The 18054-nt window shown below is 45.4% G+C and overlaps 1 protein-coding gene across 2 annotated transcripts in view; it reads left to right on the plus strand.

Moving 5' to 3' along the window:
• The window catches only part of dnah5l (dynein, axonemal, heavy chain 5 like), a 472330-nt gene that overhangs the window by 46141 nt on the left and 408135 nt on the right, over nt 1-18054 (plus strand). For both annotated transcript variants that reach the window (XM_068012046.1, XM_068012056.1), the window contains exon 9: nt 10712-10877. In XM_068012046.1, the coding sequence (XP_067868147.1) occupies nt 10712-10877 (166 nt within the window). The remainder of the gene's footprint in view (nt 1-10711; nt 10878-18054) is intronic.

Genomic DNA, 18054 nt, shown 5'->3' on the forward strand with positions numbered 1-18054 from the left:
ACCTCTGATCCTGTGTGACTTCACCTTTTGTACCAGTTTGCCATGAGGGACCTTGTCAAAGGCTTTACTGAAGTCCATGTAGACGACATCCACTGCCCCTCTTTCATCAATCATCTTCGTCACTTCCTCAAAAAACTCGATCAAGTTAGTGATCTTCACAAAACCATGCTGCCTCTCACTAATAAGTTCATTTGTTTCCAAATGGGAGTAAATCCTGTCCTGAAGAATCCTCTCCAGTAATCTCCCTACCACTGACGTAAGGCTCACCAGCCTGTAATTTCCTGGATTATCCTTGCTACCCTTCTTAAACAAAGGAACAACATTGGCTATTCTCCAGTCCTCTGGGACCTCACCTGTAGCCAATGAGGATACAAAGATTTCTGTCAAGGCCCCAGCGATTTCCTCCCTTGCCTCCCTCAATATTCTGGGGTAGATCCCATCAGGCCCTGGAGGCTTATCTGCCTTAATGTTTCTCAAGATGCCCACCACCTCCTCCTTTTTGATATCGACATGACGCAGACTATCTACACTCCCTTCCCTAGACCCCTAGACCCTAGGAACAGGAGTAGGCCATTTAGCCCATCGAGCCTGTTTTGAAATTCATTACGATCATGGCTGATCATCCACTTCAATGTCTTTTTCCCACACTATCCCCATATCTCTTTTTGTTATTGGTATTTCGAAATCTGTCAATCTCTGCTTTAAACATACTCAATGACTGAGCTTCCACTGCCCTCTGGGGTCGAGAATTCCAAAGATTCAAAATCCTCTGAGTAATGAAATTTCTCCTCATTTCGGTCCTAAATGGCTTCCCCCTTATTTTGAAATTGTGTCCCCTGGTTCTAGACTCCCCAACCAGGGGAAACATCTTACCTGCATCTGCCCTGTCTATCCCTTTAAGTATTTTGTAGGTTTCTTCGAAACTCTAGAGAATACAGGCCCAGTTTCCCAAATCTCTCATCCTAGGACAGTCCCGGGAACAAGTCTGATGAATCTTTGTTGCACCCCTCTTTGGCAATAATCTCCTTCATCAGGTAAAGGGATCAAAACTGCACACAGTACTCCAGGTGCGGTCTAACCAAGGTTCTATACATTTGAAGCAAGACTTTGCTACTCCTGTACTCAAATCCTCTTGCGATAAAGACTAACATACCATTAGCCTTCCTAATTGCTTGCTGCACCTGCATGTTAGTTTTCAGTGACTTATTGACGAGGACACCCAAGTCCCTTTGTACATCTATACTTTCTAATCTCCTACCATTTAAAAAATATTCTGCACATCTATTCCTCCTACCAAAGTGGATAACTTCACATTTTTCCACATTATATTCCATCTTCCATGATCTTGCCCACTCACTAAGTCTGTCCAAATCCTCTTGAAACCACGTTGCAAGTTCCTCATAACACACATTCTCACCTAGTTTTATGTCATCTGCGAACTTGGAAATATTACATTTGGTCCCGATGTCCAAATCATTTATCTATAAATATTGTGAACAGCTGGGACCCAAGTACTGATTCTTGTGGTACCCACTAGTCACAGCCTGTCAATGTTAGAATGACCTGTTTATTCCTACTCTCTGTTTTTTGCCTGTTAACCAATCCTTAATCCATGCCAGTATATTACCTCCTATCCCGTGTGCGTCAATTTTACTAACCAACCTCCTGTGGAGGATTTTATCAAAGGCCTTCTGAAAGCCAAGTATACTACTTCCACCAACTCCCCTTTATCAATTCTGTTAGTAATATCCTCAAAAAACTCCAACAGGTTCATCAAACATGATTTCCCATTCATAAATCCATGTTGACTATGCCGAATCAGATCATTATTATCTAAGTGTCCATTTATCACATCCTTTAGAATAGATTGTAGTATTTTCCCTACTACTGATGTAAGGCTAACAGGTCTCTAATTCCCTGTTTTCTTTCTCCCTCCCTTCTTAAACAGTGGGGTGACATTTGCTACCTTCCAATCTGCGGGAACTGTTCCAGAATCTATAGCATTTTGGAAGATGATCACCAATGCATCCACTATCACCATTGCTACCTCTTTCAACACACTGGGATGTAGAATATCAGATCCTGGGGAGTTATCAATATTCAGCCCCATTAATTTATCCAATACAACCTTCTTACTAATTCTAATTTCCTTCAATTCTTCATTCTCCTTAGTCCCTTGGATCTCTAATTCCAGGAGATGTTTTGTATCTTCCTCAGTGAAGACAGACACAAAGTAATCATTTAGCTTCTTTGCCATTTCTCTATTCCCCATTATAAGTTCTGCTGACTCTGCCTGTACTGGACCCACATTTGTCTTAACCAACATTTCCTTTTTATGTACCTATAGAAGCTTTTACAGTTTGTGTTTATGTTTTTTGCTAGTTTACATTCATATTCAAGTCTCCCTTTCTTTATCAGTTTCTTGGCCTTCCTTTACTGTATTCTAAAATCCTCCTAATCCTCAGGTTTACTACTATTTCTGGCAACTTTAAAGGCCTTTTCTTTTAATCTTGTATAATCCTTAACTTCCTTTGTTAGCCACGGTTGACTGCCTTTTCTTTTGGGGTTTTTGTGTCTTGAAGGAATGTATAGTTGCTGTAAAGTATGTACTAATTATTTAAAGACTATCCATTGCCTATGTACTGTCATACCTTTTAATGTATTTTCCCAATCCACCTCAGCCAATTTGCCCCTCATACCTTCATAATTTCCTTTGTTCAAATTTAACACCCTGGCTTCAAATTGAACTACCTCACTTTCAAACATATGGAAAATTCTATCATATTATGGTCACTCATCCCGAAAAGTTCTTTTACAACAAGATTATTAATTAGCCCTTTCTCATTACATAATACTAGATCTAAAATTGCATGTTCTCTGGTCAGTTCCTCAACATAATGCTCCAGAAAACCATCCCTGAGAGACTCCAGAAACTCGTCCTCCACAGCATTAGTGCTCATTAGGTTTACCCAGTCTATATGCAGATTGAAGTCATCCATGATTACTATATTACCCGTGTTACATACTTCTCTAATCTCCTGATTAATACCAAGCCCCACACTACCACTACAGTTTGGTGGCTGAAAAACACAGAGCGAGCTCCAGGATTTTGATCCAGCGACAGTAAAGGAGAGGCTATATATTTCCAAGTCAGGTTGGTGTGTGGCTTGGAGGGGAACTTGCAGATGGTGGTGTTCCCACATGTCTGCTGCCCTTGTCCTTCCACGTGACGAGGTTACGGGTTTGGAAGATGCTGTTGAAGGAGGCGTGGTGAGTTGCTGCAGTGACTCTTATAGATATGGTACACACTGCTGCCACTGTGCTTCGGTGGTGGAGGGAGTAAATGTTGAAGGTGGTGGATGGGGTGCCAATCAAGCAGTCTAATTTGTCCTGGATGGTGTTGAGCTTCCTAAGTGTTGTTGGAGCTGCACTCATCCAGGCAAGTGGAGAATATTCCATCACATTCCCGACTTGTGCCTTGTAGAGTGCGAACAAGCTTAGGAGAGTCCGGAGGTGAGAATTCCCAGCCTTTGACCTGCTGTTGTAGCCACAGCATTTATGTGGCTGCTCCAGTTCAGTTTCTGGTAACCCCCCAGGATATTGTTAGTGGGGGATTCAGCGATACTAATGCCATTGAATGTCAAAGGATGATGGTTAGATTCTCTCTTATTTTATTTAGAGATACAGCACTGACACAGGCCCTTCGGCCCACCGAGTCTGTGCCGACCAAGAACCACCCATTTATACTAACCCTACAGTAATCCCATATTCCCTACCTACCTACACTAGGGGCAATTTACAACAGCCAATTTACCTATCATCTGCAAGTCTTTGGCGGTGGGAGGAAACTGGAGCACCCAGCGAAAACCCACGCGGTCACAGGGAGAACTTGCAAACTGCACACAGGCAGTACCCAGAATTGAACCCGAGTCCCTGGAGCTGTGAGGCTGCGGTGCTAACCACTGCGCCGCTGTGCCGTCCCTTGTTGGAGATCGTCATTGCCTGGCACTTGTGTGGTGCTACAACTCAAGACTATCTGCGTGCCAAACAGCAGAAGCAGCATGCAATAGAACATAGGAACATAGGAAGATAGGAACAGGAGTAGGCCATTCAGCCCCTCGAGCCTGTCCCGCCATTCAATGAGATCATGGCTGATCTGCGCCTAACTCCATATACCTGCCTTTGGTCCATATCCCTTAATATCTTTGCTTAACAAAAATCTATCTATCTCAGATTTAAAATTAACAACTGTGCTAGCTTCAACTGCTGTTTGTGGGAGTGAGTTCCAAACCTCTACCACCCTTTGCGTGAAGAAATGCTTCCTAACATCTCTCCTGAACGGTCTGGGCCTAACTTTTAGACTATGCCCCCTAGTTTTAGAATCTCCAACCAGTGGAAATAGTTTGTCTTTATATAGCCTGTCTTTTCCTGTTAATATCTTGAAGACTTCAATCAGATCACCCCTTAACCTTCTAAATTCTAGTGAAAACAGGCCTAATTTGTGTAATCTCTCCTCGTAACTTAACCCCTGTAGTCCAGGTATCATTCTTGTAAACCTATGTTGCACTCCCTCCAAGGCCAATATATCCTTCCTAAGGTGTGGTGCCCAGAACTGCTCACAGTACTCCAAGAGCTTTATAGAGTGATGCAGGTCTGCCAGGTCCATGAAAGCTGACACCTCCCCACCATGGTCCCAAACAAAGCTTCATCTCCAGAACCATGCCATTCAAACGTGAGGCTGTTCATCGGTATGTCATCTGTTGAACTCTGCATAAAAGCTGTGGATGGATCAAAAGAAACAAAAAGCAAATATGTGTCGATGTTGTTCTCCAGCGCTGTGAACTATGGCACAGGAGCCAGGACCCCGAATGCCAGGAGGACAAATTTCCATCATTGATTTGGAGTTTGCTGGTCCAGTTCATGTCTTAAGTGCTGCATGTGCGAGGATCACAGGAGTCAATAATTGGGTCAATTTTAACTCTCTGAAATTGGTGTTAACTGGTCAGTGAGAACTTCAAAATGGGGATGGTAGATAAGAAGATAAGAACTAAGAGCAGGAGTAGGCAATTCAGCCCCTCGAGCCTGCTCCGCCATTCAATACGATCATGGCTGATCTCATCTCAGCCTCAAGTCCACTTTCCTGCCCGTTCTCCATAACCCTTCAACCCATTACTAATTAAAAATCTGTCTATCTCCTCCTTAAATTTACTCAATGTCCTGAAATCCACCGCACTCTGGGGTAGTGAATTCCACAGACTCACAACCCTTCAAGAGAAGTAATTTCTCCTCATCTCTGTTTTAAATCTGCTACCCCTTATCCTAAAACTATGACCTCTCGTACTAGTTTGCCCCACCAGAGGAAACATCCTCTCTACGTCTACTTTGTCAATCCCTTAATCATCTTATATACCTCAATTAGTTCTCCTCTCATTCTTCTAAACTCTAGAGAGTAAAGGCCTAAAGTGCTCAATCTCTCTTCATAAGACAAACCCCTCATCTCTGGAATCAATCTAGTGAACCTCCTCTGAACTGCCTCCAATGCAACTACATCCCTTCTCAAGTAAGGGGACCAAAACTGTACGCAATACTCCAGGTGCAGTCTCACTAATGCCTTGTGCAGTTGCAGAAACACTTCCCTACTTTTATACTCTATTCCTTTAGCAATAAATGCCAAAATTCCATTTGCCTTCCTTATTACCTGTTGCACCTGTATACTTTCTATTCTTCTGACCAAAATGGATAACCTCACACTTATCCACGTTAAACTCCATCTGCTAAATTTTGGCCCATTCACCTAACCTATCCATATCCATTTGTAAATTTCTTATTTCTTTATTGAAACTTACTATCCCACCTATTTTAGTGTCATCTACAAATTTGGCTATAGTACCTTCTATCCCTGCATCCATGTCATTAATATAGATTGTAAATAGTTGGGGCCCGAGGACCGAACCTTGTGGCGCCCCACTCGTTACATCTTGCCAACCAGAAAAGGACCCATTTATCCTGACTCTTTGTTTTCTGTTGGTTAGCCAATCCTCTATCCAAGCTAATAAATTGCCCCTAACCCCATGTGATCTTACCTTGTGTATTAACCTTTTGTAAGGCACCTTATCAAATGCCTTCTGGAAGCCCAGATATACTACATCTACAGGATCCCCATTATCTGCCTTACTTGTTACATCTTCGAAGAGCTCTAACAAATTAGTCAAACATGATTTACACTTCATAAAACCATGCTGACTCCAATGGATTGCGTTTTGACTTTCTAAATGTCCTGTTATTATTTCCTTAATAATGGATTCTAACAATTTCCCAACAACAGATGTTAAACTAACTGGTCCAAAGTTTCCTACTTTCTGCCTCCCTCCCTTTTTGAATAAGGGCTTTATATTAGCTTTTTTCCAATCCACTGGAACCTTTCCCACATCCAGGGAATTTTGGAATATTATAACCAATGGATCTACTATCTCTGCTGCCATTTCCTTTAAGACCCTAGGATGTAGGCCATCAAGCCCTGGGGACTTGTCTGCCTTCAATCCCAATGGTTTGCTGAGTACTTTTTCCCGTGTGATGATGATTGTTCTAAGTTCCTCCCTTTCTATAATTTCTGCATTACCTGTTACTTTTAGGATGATACTAATGTCCTCCACCATGAAAACTGAGGCAAAATACTGATTTAGTGTCTCTGCCATTTCTGTGTTCCCCACTATTAACTCTCCAGTTACATCCTCCAAGGAACCAACATTCACTTTAGCTACTCTCTTCCCTTTGATATACTTATAGAAGCTTTTGCTATCCGTTTTTATATTTTGTGCTAGTTTTCTTTCATAATTTACCTTTGATCTTTTTTAGTAACCTTTTGTTGATCTTTAAAAGTTTCCCAATCTTTCAGCCTGCCACTGGCCTTTGCAATATGGTATGCCTTAATTTTTGTCTTTATGTTATCCTTAACTTCCTTGCTTAGACATGGATGTTTTTTCCCCCCTTATAATCTTTCTTCCTCTCTGGAATATATTTTAGTTGGGAGGAATTGAATATCTCCTCAAACATCTGCCACTGCTCATCAACTGTCCTACCTTTTAGTCTTCCTGCCCAGTCCACTAGGGCCAAATCTGTCCTCATGCCTATGTAATTACCTTTGATTAACTCCAGAACGCTGGTGAGGGATTTCAGTTTCTCGCCCTCAAAAAGAATTTGAAATTCTAGCATATTATGATCAGTCTTCCCTAGAGGATCCTTAACTATGAGATCATTAATTAATCCCACCTCATTACATAATACCAAATCTAGAATAGCCTGCTCCCTAGTTGGTTCCACAACATATTGCTCCAAAAAACAATCTCTAATACATTCAATGAATTCTCCGTCGAGGCTACCCTTGCCAATTTGATTAATCTAGTCTATATACATATTAAAATCACCCATGATAATTGACGTACCTTCCTTACAAGCCCCCAGTATTTCCTGGTTTATACTGTGCCCCACTGTGGAGCTACTGTTTGGGGACCTATAGATTACACCCACCAGGGACTTCTTTCCCTTGATATTTCTTATTTCTACCCAGACTACATCTTGATCTCCAGTTCCTATATCATTTCTCACTACAGCACTGATCTCTTCCTTTACTACACCACCTCCTTTTCCTTCCTGCCTATCCTTCCGAAATACTGAGTACCCTTGGATATTCAGTTCCCAAACCTGGTTTCCCTGCAACCAAGTCTCAGTAATCACCACTAAATCATACCCATTCATCTCTATTTGCACTGTTAACTCATTAATTTTATTCCGAATGCTTCATACATTCAGATACAAAGCCTTTAAGTTTGTTCTATTATCAAATTTCCCTACTTTTGTATGATTCCTTGGTGAGATAGGACGTTCACTTGTTCTGTCCCTACCTTTTATTTTCTGGTAATCGGGGATAGTATAGTTAGGGGTATAGACCCTGTTCTCTGCGGCCAGGATCGAGAGTCCCGAAGGCTCTGTTGCTTACCTGGTACCAGGGTTTGGGATATCTCATCTGGGCTGCAGAGGAACTTGGAATGGGCCAAGCCTCATCACTAACCTGCACTCCTACATTCTCCTTTAACTTTGACTTCCTATTTTTCCATGCAACTGAACCCTCCCCACTACTATTTAGTTTAAAGCCCTATCTACAGCCCTAGTTATGTGATTTGCCAGGACTCTGGTCCCAGCATGATTCAGGTAGAGCCTATCCAATTGGAACAACTCCCTTCTTCCCCAGTACTGGTGCCAATGTCCCATGAATTCAAACCCATTTCTCCCACAGCAATCTTTGAGCCATCAATTTACCTCTTTAATCTTATTGACCCTGTGCCAATTAGCTCGTGGCTCAGGTAGTAATCCAGAGATTGTTACCTTTTTGGTTCTGCTTTTTAATTTAGCCCCTAGCTGCTCGTATTCCCTCAGCAGAACTTCTATCCTTATTCTACCTATATCATTGGTACCTACGTGGACCATGACAACTGGATCTTTCCCCTCCCATTCCAAATTCCTCTGCAGCCCAGATGAGATATCCTGAACCCTGGCACCAGGTAAGCAAGAGAGCCTTCGGGACTCTCGATGCTGACCACAGAGAACAGTGTCTATGCCCCTAACTATACTATCCCCGATTACGACTACATTTCTCTTTTCTCCCCCCATTTGAATGGCTCCCTGTACCACAGTGCTATGGTCAGTTTGCTCATCCTCCCTACAGTTCCTGCTCTCGTCCACACAGGGAGCAAGAATCTCAAACCTGTTGGACAAGGACAAGGGCTGAGGCTCCTGCAACACTACCTCCTGGATCCCTCTACCTGACTGACTCATAGTCACACCCTCCTGTCCCTGACCACTGGCCAAATTCAAGGTAGTTAATCTAAAGGGTGTGACTGTGTCCTGAAACACAGCGTCCAGGTAACTCTCCCCCTCCCTGATGTGTCGCAGTGTCCGAAGCTCAGACTCCGACTCATCAACTCTGAGCCGGAGTTCCTCGAGCAGCCAACACTTGCTACAGATGTGGTCACGAGGAACCACAATGGGGTCTACCAGCTCCCACATCATGCAGGCACAACACATTGCCTGGCCCTGCATCTCTATTTTATTTAATTAGATTTTAATTTTTTTTTTAAATTTCCAACTGGTCATTAGTTTTTAATCTTTAAAATATGTCTCCTATTCACCTTTAATCTGAAATCAACTTAGAATAGGTAATTCAAATTAGCAGTTACTTACCAATGTAATGCTCCATTAACTCCGACGCTCTGGTTGTCACCATCCTGAAAGAGGCCCACCCTTTGGTGGCCTCAGCACCCATCAGATACTGGCAATAGGCTTCTTACCCATGTAAATCAAGATTTTCATGGTATTTATAATTCCCTGATTACAGTTTGAAGGGACGTATCAGTGGAACATGCACTATGTATGCTCTGCACATATGTACTGGGCTTGAACAGCCTAACCAGTGGTCACAGCATTTTTTGTAGATTGGTATTTTTGTGTAGTCTATCAATTTTCACTCCATCCATTACCATCATGATCTCCACTTCCACCGATATTTTCTCAGCATCCCCTTCCTCAGTAAACACCAATACAAAGTACTCACTAAGTATTCTAGCCTTGCCCTGTGCCTCAAAGCAAATATCACCATCTTTGTCCCAAATAGGCCCTACACTGCCTCTTACTACCTGCTTACTATTTACATGCCAGTAGAAGACTTTGAGGTTATCCTTTATGTTGACTGCCATTCTATTCCCATATTCTCTCTTTGCCAGTCTTATTTTCCTATTCACTTCCCCTCACAACTTATTGTATTCTCGCTTGATGAATTTAACTGATGTGCATCATACTCCCTCTTTAGTTTATTACAACTGACCTGCAAGTTGGATTACTTTAAACAGCGCTGCTGAGAGGTGTGTTCAGCTATGTGAATTTAAGAGAGGATGGAGCAGCGAGATGCAAAATGGCAGCACATGCATCAGATCAGTGTTACACACTGACTGATGCCATGATCTGCCTATGCTACATCCTTCCGGTGTGTGCATAGAATGCCCTCGCTGTTGCACTCAAAAACACGGCGATTGCTGAGGGTCACGCCGGACGTGATTGAGAGTGGTTTCTCTTGCCACTTTTCCCAACTCAACTGGCTCCCTTAACATCGGCACCACTGGTGCTATGGAGCTGAATTTTGCGGCCAAGCCATTTGTCCACTTAAGTGGGCTAGAGCTTATGTTGACTAGGACTTCATATTTTTGTCGACATAAGTGAAATGTTGAGATAAACTGGTTTTAGATAAGTGAATAAGACTGTACAAAAAGGTTGTTTCACGTTTAGTGCCTGCAGCGAGCAAGAGAAATTGTTGAGAAAATGCATACTTTCAGGCAGATAATTTTATCTATTTTTGGATAAGTTATAGTCATGTGGAATAGCACAGCATCTGTGACAGATCAATAATGTATACCTTACATAGAGGGTAAAATATAGTTTCACAATTAGGTATATACAGGATCAGAGTTAATCCTTATGTGGTGTTGTTTGCTTTTACACTTCAAGTGGTTTCTTATGTAATGCATAATTAGTGGCACCACTTCAGATTCATAACAGTTGCAGCTCTGTTGTTTCCAAATGGAGTTGAGAGGTCTTTAATTATTTTGTGTTGATATTAAAATTCCTGAAATAAACTAAATTGAAATTACTTTTTAACTTCTAGCTACTAATACTGAATTTGTGGAGCAACTTGAGGGAGTGCTGACGTCATGGACTAAACAAATTGAACAGGTCTTGGCTGAAAGTGAGCAAATGAGAAAGGAAGCTGATGATATCGGTCCCTCTGCAGAACTGGATCACTGGAAGACCCGAATGGCAAAGTTTAATAGGTATATTTTAATATAGTTCCAGTTCATGCTACTACTCAGTTAACTATTACCAACTATTTGTCTTAACCGACACCTTGGTGAGTACCTGAATAAGAATGGGACTGAAATTTATAAAGGTAAGTGCAGATAGGGATGCATTTGTAATTGTATACTGCATAAGCCTACTTTGTGCCTGTTGTACACTGAACACATCTATTAACATTTCTGCATTGTACAGAAGCCTGCACACATAGGGAGGTGCTCATTAAATGGCGATGGAAGGCAGGGGGTGGAGTGCCCAATGCCATTGAAGCCCTTCAGGCCGCTGCTGGTATTTTTACAGGGCCTGCCTGACTGACTGGCCCAGGTGTACCCACCTGCACTTACCTGCTTCCGAGGCTAGCGTCCATGTCGCTTCTTCTAGCTCTCAGTGGCACTGCTGGGACCGCTGAGCTCATGGCTCTCTGATTAGCAGACAGCTCTTGGAGGCGGGATTCCCGCCCTTAAAAGAATGGGATCCCCAGTGCCAGGCAGTTAACTGCATGAGCGCCGTAAAATGTCCCCCAAAAAGCTGAGGTAGGGTTACCCCCCTGCCTTTCTGGCCTGGCACCGGGCCCACCCACACCCCCCACCCCCCCACCCCTCTGCTGCCTCCATAAAATTCAGCCTATATTGTGCATAAGGTTCAAACCCCAATTTTTATGTTACTGAAGGTGTCATACCCACAATCCTACTGAACTGCTGCGCATACATTGAGCTGGATTTTGTGTGGTCTTCGAGGGCAGGAATGGTGGCGGGGAGGAAGTCAGAGAATCGCAATGTAGCTGTCCTTCCACAAATCCGGCATCATGACGTCAATTCGGATTTTGACAATGGAGGGAAAGCACGATGGCAGCACTTTGCGCAACATGACGGGAACCTATTTTAAATTGTTGAGATGCCAATTCAAATGTATTTAAATTTCACTATAACCAATTTAATGATTGATGACTGATTCTGTGAACAGTGGGTGGCCTTCACGTGCCTCTGGTTTCCCGACCAGTGAAACCTGGCCGCACAAAGGTGAGAGAGCACATTAATGTGATGCATAGGCAGCCTGGAGCATTGCTGCATAGGGGAAGAGGAGGATTGGAGGCTATTGTGGGAGCACTTTGCTGCAGGCCCTGCAAAGGGGTCTGGAGTAGTGGGGACTCTTTTTATTATTCTTTCATGGGATGTGGGCGGCACTGGCTAGGCCAGCATTTATTGCCCATCCCCAATTCCCCTTGAGAAGGTGGTGGTGAGCTGACTTCTTGAACCGCTGTAATCCTTGGGGAATAGATACACCCGCAGTGCTGTTAGGAAGGAGTTCCAGGATTTTGACCCAGTGACAATAAAAGAACAGCGATATAGTTCCAAGTCAGGATGGTGTGTGGCTTGGAGGGGAACTTTCAGGTGGTGGTGTTCCCATGCATCTGCTGCCCTTGTCCTTCACGATGGTAGAGGTCACGGGTTTGGAAGGTGCTGTCGAAGGAGCCCTGGTGAGTTGCTGCAGTGCATCTTGTAGATGGTACACACTGCTGCCACTGTGCGTTGGAGGTGAAGGGAGTGAATGCTGAAGGTGGTGGATGGAGTACCAATCAATCAGGCTACTTTGACTTGGGTGCTGTCGAGTGTTGTTGGCGCTGCACCAATCCAGGCAAATGGAGAGTATTCCATCACACTCTTGACTTGTGCCTTGTAGATGGTGGACAGGCATTGGGAAGACAGGAGGTGAGTTATTCGCTGCAGAATTCCAAGGCTCTGAACTGCTCTTGTAGCCATAGTATTTATGTGGCTGGTCCAGCTAAGTTTCTGGTCAATGGTAACCCCCAGGATGTTGGGAGTGGGGGATTCAGCGATGTCAATGCCATTGAAGTTCAAGGGGAGGTAGTTAGATTCTCTCTTGTTTGAGATGGTCACTGCCTGGCACTTGTGTGGCACGAGTGTTACTTGTCACTTATCAGCCCAAACCTGGATATTGCTGCATCTGGATACAGACTGCTTCATTATCTGAGGAGTCGCGAATGGTGCTGAACATTGTGTAATCATCAGCGAACATTATGATGGAGAGAAGGTCATTGATGAAGCAGCTGAAAGATGGTTGGGCCTAGGACACTACTCTGAGGAACTCCTGCAGTGATGACCAGGGACTAGGATAATTGACCTCCAACAACCACAACCATCTTCCTTTGTGCTAGGTATGATTCCAACTGGTGGAGAGTTTTCCGCCTGATTCCCATTGACTCCAGTTTTGCTAGGGCTCCTTGATGCCATACTCGGCCAAATGCTGCCTTGATGTCAAGGGCAGTCACTTTCACCTCACCTCTGGAGTTCAGTTGTTTTGTCCATGTTTGGACAAATGCTGTAATCAGCTCAAGAGCTGAGTGGCCCTGGCGGAACCCAAACTGAGTGTCAGTAAGCAGGTTATTGCTGAGCAAGTGCTGCTTGATAGCACTGTCGATGACCCCTTCTATCACTTTGCTGATGATTGGGAGTAGACTGATGGGGCGCTAATTAGCCAGTTTAGATTTGTTGTGCTTTTTGTGTACAGGACATACTTGGGCAATTTTCCACATTGTTGGGTAAATGCCAGTTGTAGCTGTACTGGAACATCTTGGTTAGTGGCGCAGCTAGTTCTGGAGCACAAGTCTTCAGTACTATTGCCGGAATGTTGTCAGGGCCCATTGCCTTTGCAGTATCCAGTGCCTTCAGCTGTTTCTTGATATCACGTGGAGTGAATCGAATTGGCTGAAGACTAGCATCTGTGATGCTGGAGACCTCAGGAGGAGGCTGAGATGGATCATCCACTTGGCACTTCTGGCTGAAGATTGTTGCAAATGCTTCAGGCTTGCCTTTTGCACTGGTGTGCTGGGCTCCCCCATTGTTGAGGATGGGGATATTTGCGGAGCCTCCTCCTCCTGTTAGTTGTTTAATTGTCCACCACCATTCACGACTGGATGTGGAAGGACTGCAGAGCTTAGATATGATCTGTTGGTTATGGGATTGCATAGTCCTGTCTATTGCATGCTGCTTCCGCTGTTTGGCATGCAAGTAGTCCTGTTTTGTAGCTTCACCAGGTTGACACCTCATTTTGAGGTATGCCTGGTGTTGCTCCTGGCATGCCCTCCTGCACTCTTCATTGAACTGAGGTTGGTCCCCTGGCTTGATGGCAATCACACAGCTGGAATAGAGGGTGGGCCATCATCAAGGTCAGGATCTGAGGCCCATGAGCAACTACGCCGACAGAATTGGCACATCCTCATGTCCTAAGGCAGGAGGCAGATGGGTAGAACTACTTGCGAAGGAGGCAAGAGAGAACCTCACAGTGACTTGTTTGCAGCCATCCTGATGTCCATTCACAGAGAGTGAAATAAAGACTCACCTTAATGCCTGAGCTCTGTCGTGTCCTTTCCATTTGTGGTCTCTCTCTTGCGAGCGGCTGCAATATGCACTAGTGCCCATGGGAGAGCATATGTTAATGAAGGCTGTCATCACATTGTTATGTAAACGAGGGTTGTGGTCACATTGGCACAGCCCTAAGGGGGAAGGGGGAGATAAACATCTCACAATTAAGGCATAATGGCACATGCCTTTCAGACAATGAAGCCTAAAGATTTGAACAAAGGAACTTTTAATTATTCAACAAAAAACATATATTCTACACCTGTGAAACCCAAAGTGTTGCTGTGCTCTCTTTTTAATCCATTTGCGGGTGCTCCTATACAGTGTGATCCTGGTGGCAGCAGCTGGGCTGGAGGCAGGCTGCTGATCAGGCTGACCCTTGACCTGTAATGACTTTGACAGGTGTCCTCTGCCTGCCTGAGGCCTGGGGGAGCCAGCTGTCTGGGGATGTCCTGGACTGGTGCAGAACTCTTCTCTGGCGGCGCTGCGGAGGGGCTGAGGAACTGGGTGCCACACTCGGAGTGCCCTGAGTGGAGACCTCAGATGTGGATGTCAGCTGCTCCTTCTTCCTTTGAAGGCTCTCTTGAGCTTCCCTTCTCACCAGGGAAGGACCAGGAGATGCAGAATCATCTGGGCTTCTGTTCCTTCTCTTGCCTTGCCACTGCTGCATCGAGCTCTTGGCCAAGGCGATGGCGTGCAGGTCAGCGCAGATCTGTGGGATCTGGCTCATAGTAAGGAAGCCTTGCACTCATAGGCCTGAGACATTGCAGCTGTCATGGCATGGATAGACTCCTCCATCGTCCGCTCAAGGCTGCACATGGCATCTGGCATCTCTGCCAGATTTTTCCCTATCCTTCTCTACAACACCAGCATGTCCTGTGCTGTTAACGCCAGAGGCTTGTCATCATCCTGGGACGCAGCATGTGCCCGGCCACCCATGGTCATCCAACTGTTGGAGGCCTCGGCTGTCCCAGCCTCCGCCGGCTGCTCGCGCACATGTGTGGTGCTCTCACCAGCCTGTGATCCTGATTCTAAAGCTGAGTGGTTACCCACTGAGGTGAAGGTATCTGCGCTGGTGGAGGATGCAAGAGAGTCATGGGATGGTGCATCCTCTGAGTTGTCCTCCTCCTCAGAGGTGGACATTTGTCCCCCAGTTGTTGCAGACCCATACAAATGGCTATCTGCTTGAGAGAACACAAACATATGTGGGTTAGGCTGTGCGGTTCTCCTGATGCCGACCAAGCATTATGTAGATCTTCAACGTTGATGCACATGCCAATAGGAAACAATCCTCAGTCTCTTGCACAGGGACTCCAATCTCCCTGTTGGCTATTGAGCAGCTGCCCTGGGTGCCTGCCAGCTCCAAGGCTGCCCTGAGAGCCTGCCAGCTCCAAGGCTGCCCTGGGTGCCAGCTAGCACCAAGGCCTTTTGCTCAGCGGAAGTGAATGGGTGTACATCTGGCAGTCCTCCGCCTGTCTGGGTCATCTCCCTTGTATTATGGGCCCTCTTGTCTTGCAAGAGGAAGGATGGAGATGGTAGAGAATGGCACACCGATCAACATGACAGTTCAGCTCTGTTCAGCCCCTCAACCCTTTCTGGGGAATGTGATGTCTCTCATGCTGTTGCTCGCTGTCAGGGGAGTTTGGTGGGGAGGTGTCGGGGAGTGAGCTATGAAGGAAGCCTATGGCTGAGAGTCAGCCATGCATCTGTCAGGAAGAGACAGGACCCTAGCCACTCGGGCAACACCGCAGCGCTGCTACTCTCCACATGTTGCGCAACCTCCAGCGTAGACACATGCAATCCTCTAGAAGTCGAATGGTATGGAGCACTCACCTTGGCAGAACATTGACCCTGTTCCTGCACTGGACCCAGTTGCGCTGGGTGACACCACAGCTGCTGACCTCATTTGCGATCTCTACCTGGGCTTGCTTGGTCTGGTGGGAGGACCTCATCTTGCCATTGGTAGGAAAGAGAACCTCTTGCCTTTGCCTTGCATCCTGGAGGAGAATCTGCAGGGAGGCATCACTGAACTGTGGGGCCACCCTGTGTCTTTCCTCAGACATTATCTCCTGTCATCTTTGGGGGTGGTGGGGTTGGGGGTTAGGGGGGGTACAGGAACCAGTCAGACCAAGTTGTAGGCTGCACCAAGCTGACAATATATCCAGGACTGGAGTGAATGCAGGGCTGGCAGGCCTTTAAATATGGTGCCAGCACCTGCTCCGGAGTCATCTGAGCCTGTAATCAGTGACTCAACTCCTGCTCCCAGCACCTGATTGGGGGGACCCATGCCTCCCCTATGCAAAATGTGCATCCGCCGCTTAATCGCAGTGAAGCAGGCACCCACGTAATGGATGGGAACGGCGCTCCACAATCGATTCTTTAGGAGAAGTCTGAGCCAAGATTTGCATTTTCCTTTTTGGATGGATCTATATTTCCAATTGCGACTTTTGTTCCTACACGCAGCTGTGTGTGGTTTCAATCCATTAAAAGAGTTGTTGTGCATTTAAGTTCAGCAGCAGCCTTTCAGTAGCTGCTGGTGTTTCAGATCCACTCTGTGGCACTCCCAGCATGTGTCTAGGTGCCAGGAGTGTAACAAGGATATTTAAATGAGTTGATCTTGCATTATTGTGCAACATCAGCTTAGTGTAGCAGAGGTGCTAGAATTGTATTATTTGCCCCTGTGGTAAAAGCCCGTTCAGATCTGCAAATGAGACCCGACCCGAGCTCGACAGAACCCCATCTGACCCTGAGCCTGACCCAGCCCGAGTCCTTCCATTTTTTCATGTGCCTGACCCCTGACCCGACCTGACCATCAGTTAACCTACCTTCCGTTTTTCACTTTGTTTTTTACCTGCACAAGCTTAAAATAACTGCAGCAAATCCACCTTTAAAGTCCAAAAAGTAAATTTACATTAAAATCACTTAGCTGAGGTGGTGAAAGAGCGTGTCCGATCTGGCCCGACCCGACCCGAGCCCGAATGCCGGACAAGGAAGTGCGATCTGACCCGACCCAAACCCGACACATGGGTCCCGTCAGGTTCGGGTCGGCTAGTTGGCCTTTACCCTGTGTTTCTAGTCTGACTGACACCCCGGAAATTTCATCTCTGAAATACAACTGCCTAGGCTATATTGCACTGCTAGATGGATATCCTAGAGCTTTGTTCTCATTTAGCTGAATAAAGCAATGAAGTCCCCATTATCTTAGCAGTTTATTCATTTTGACTTGAAGTGCATCCTATAATAGAAATCAGTTTAAATGTCTCTTCATAGAATGAATGTTTTCACTAGTGGGCCCTGAAAGCTTTTATAAGTTCCAGTATGCAGTGCATACAATGGGCTGAATTTAGTGCGGTCATTTGGAGTGGGAATGGTGGTATTGGGCAATAGAATTGGAAGTGTCCAACTGGAAATCCGGCATTGCGGATTTAGTCAGTGGCGGGAAAGCACCAAGATGGAATTACCGTCCCAACACAATGGGAATGTATTTTAAATTGCTGAGCACTTACTTTTAGTACATTTACATCTAATTCATCACTATTCAATGGGGGGCTTGGACTTAAGTGGACAGCATGTAGCACCCATGCACCTTCAGATTCCTAACCGTTAAAAGCTGGTGGCACCTAGGCGAGGCTTCAGTGCCGCGATGGGTAGGCAGGCATGTCCAGCACTGCATAGGGGAAGAGGGGGTGCGGAGGCCATTGTTGGCCTGCAGTGCTCTGCACTCTGCCAGGAGGGTCAGGTTCTTGGGTGCTCTGAATGGGTGGTGGGGTGGGGG

Source organism: Heterodontus francisci, chromosome 2 (genome assembly GCF_036365525.1).
Source record: "Heterodontus francisci isolate sHetFra1 chromosome 2, sHetFra1.hap1, whole genome shotgun sequence".
NCBI classification, from domain to species: domain Eukaryota; kingdom Metazoa; phylum Chordata; class Chondrichthyes; order Heterodontiformes; family Heterodontidae; genus Heterodontus; species Heterodontus francisci.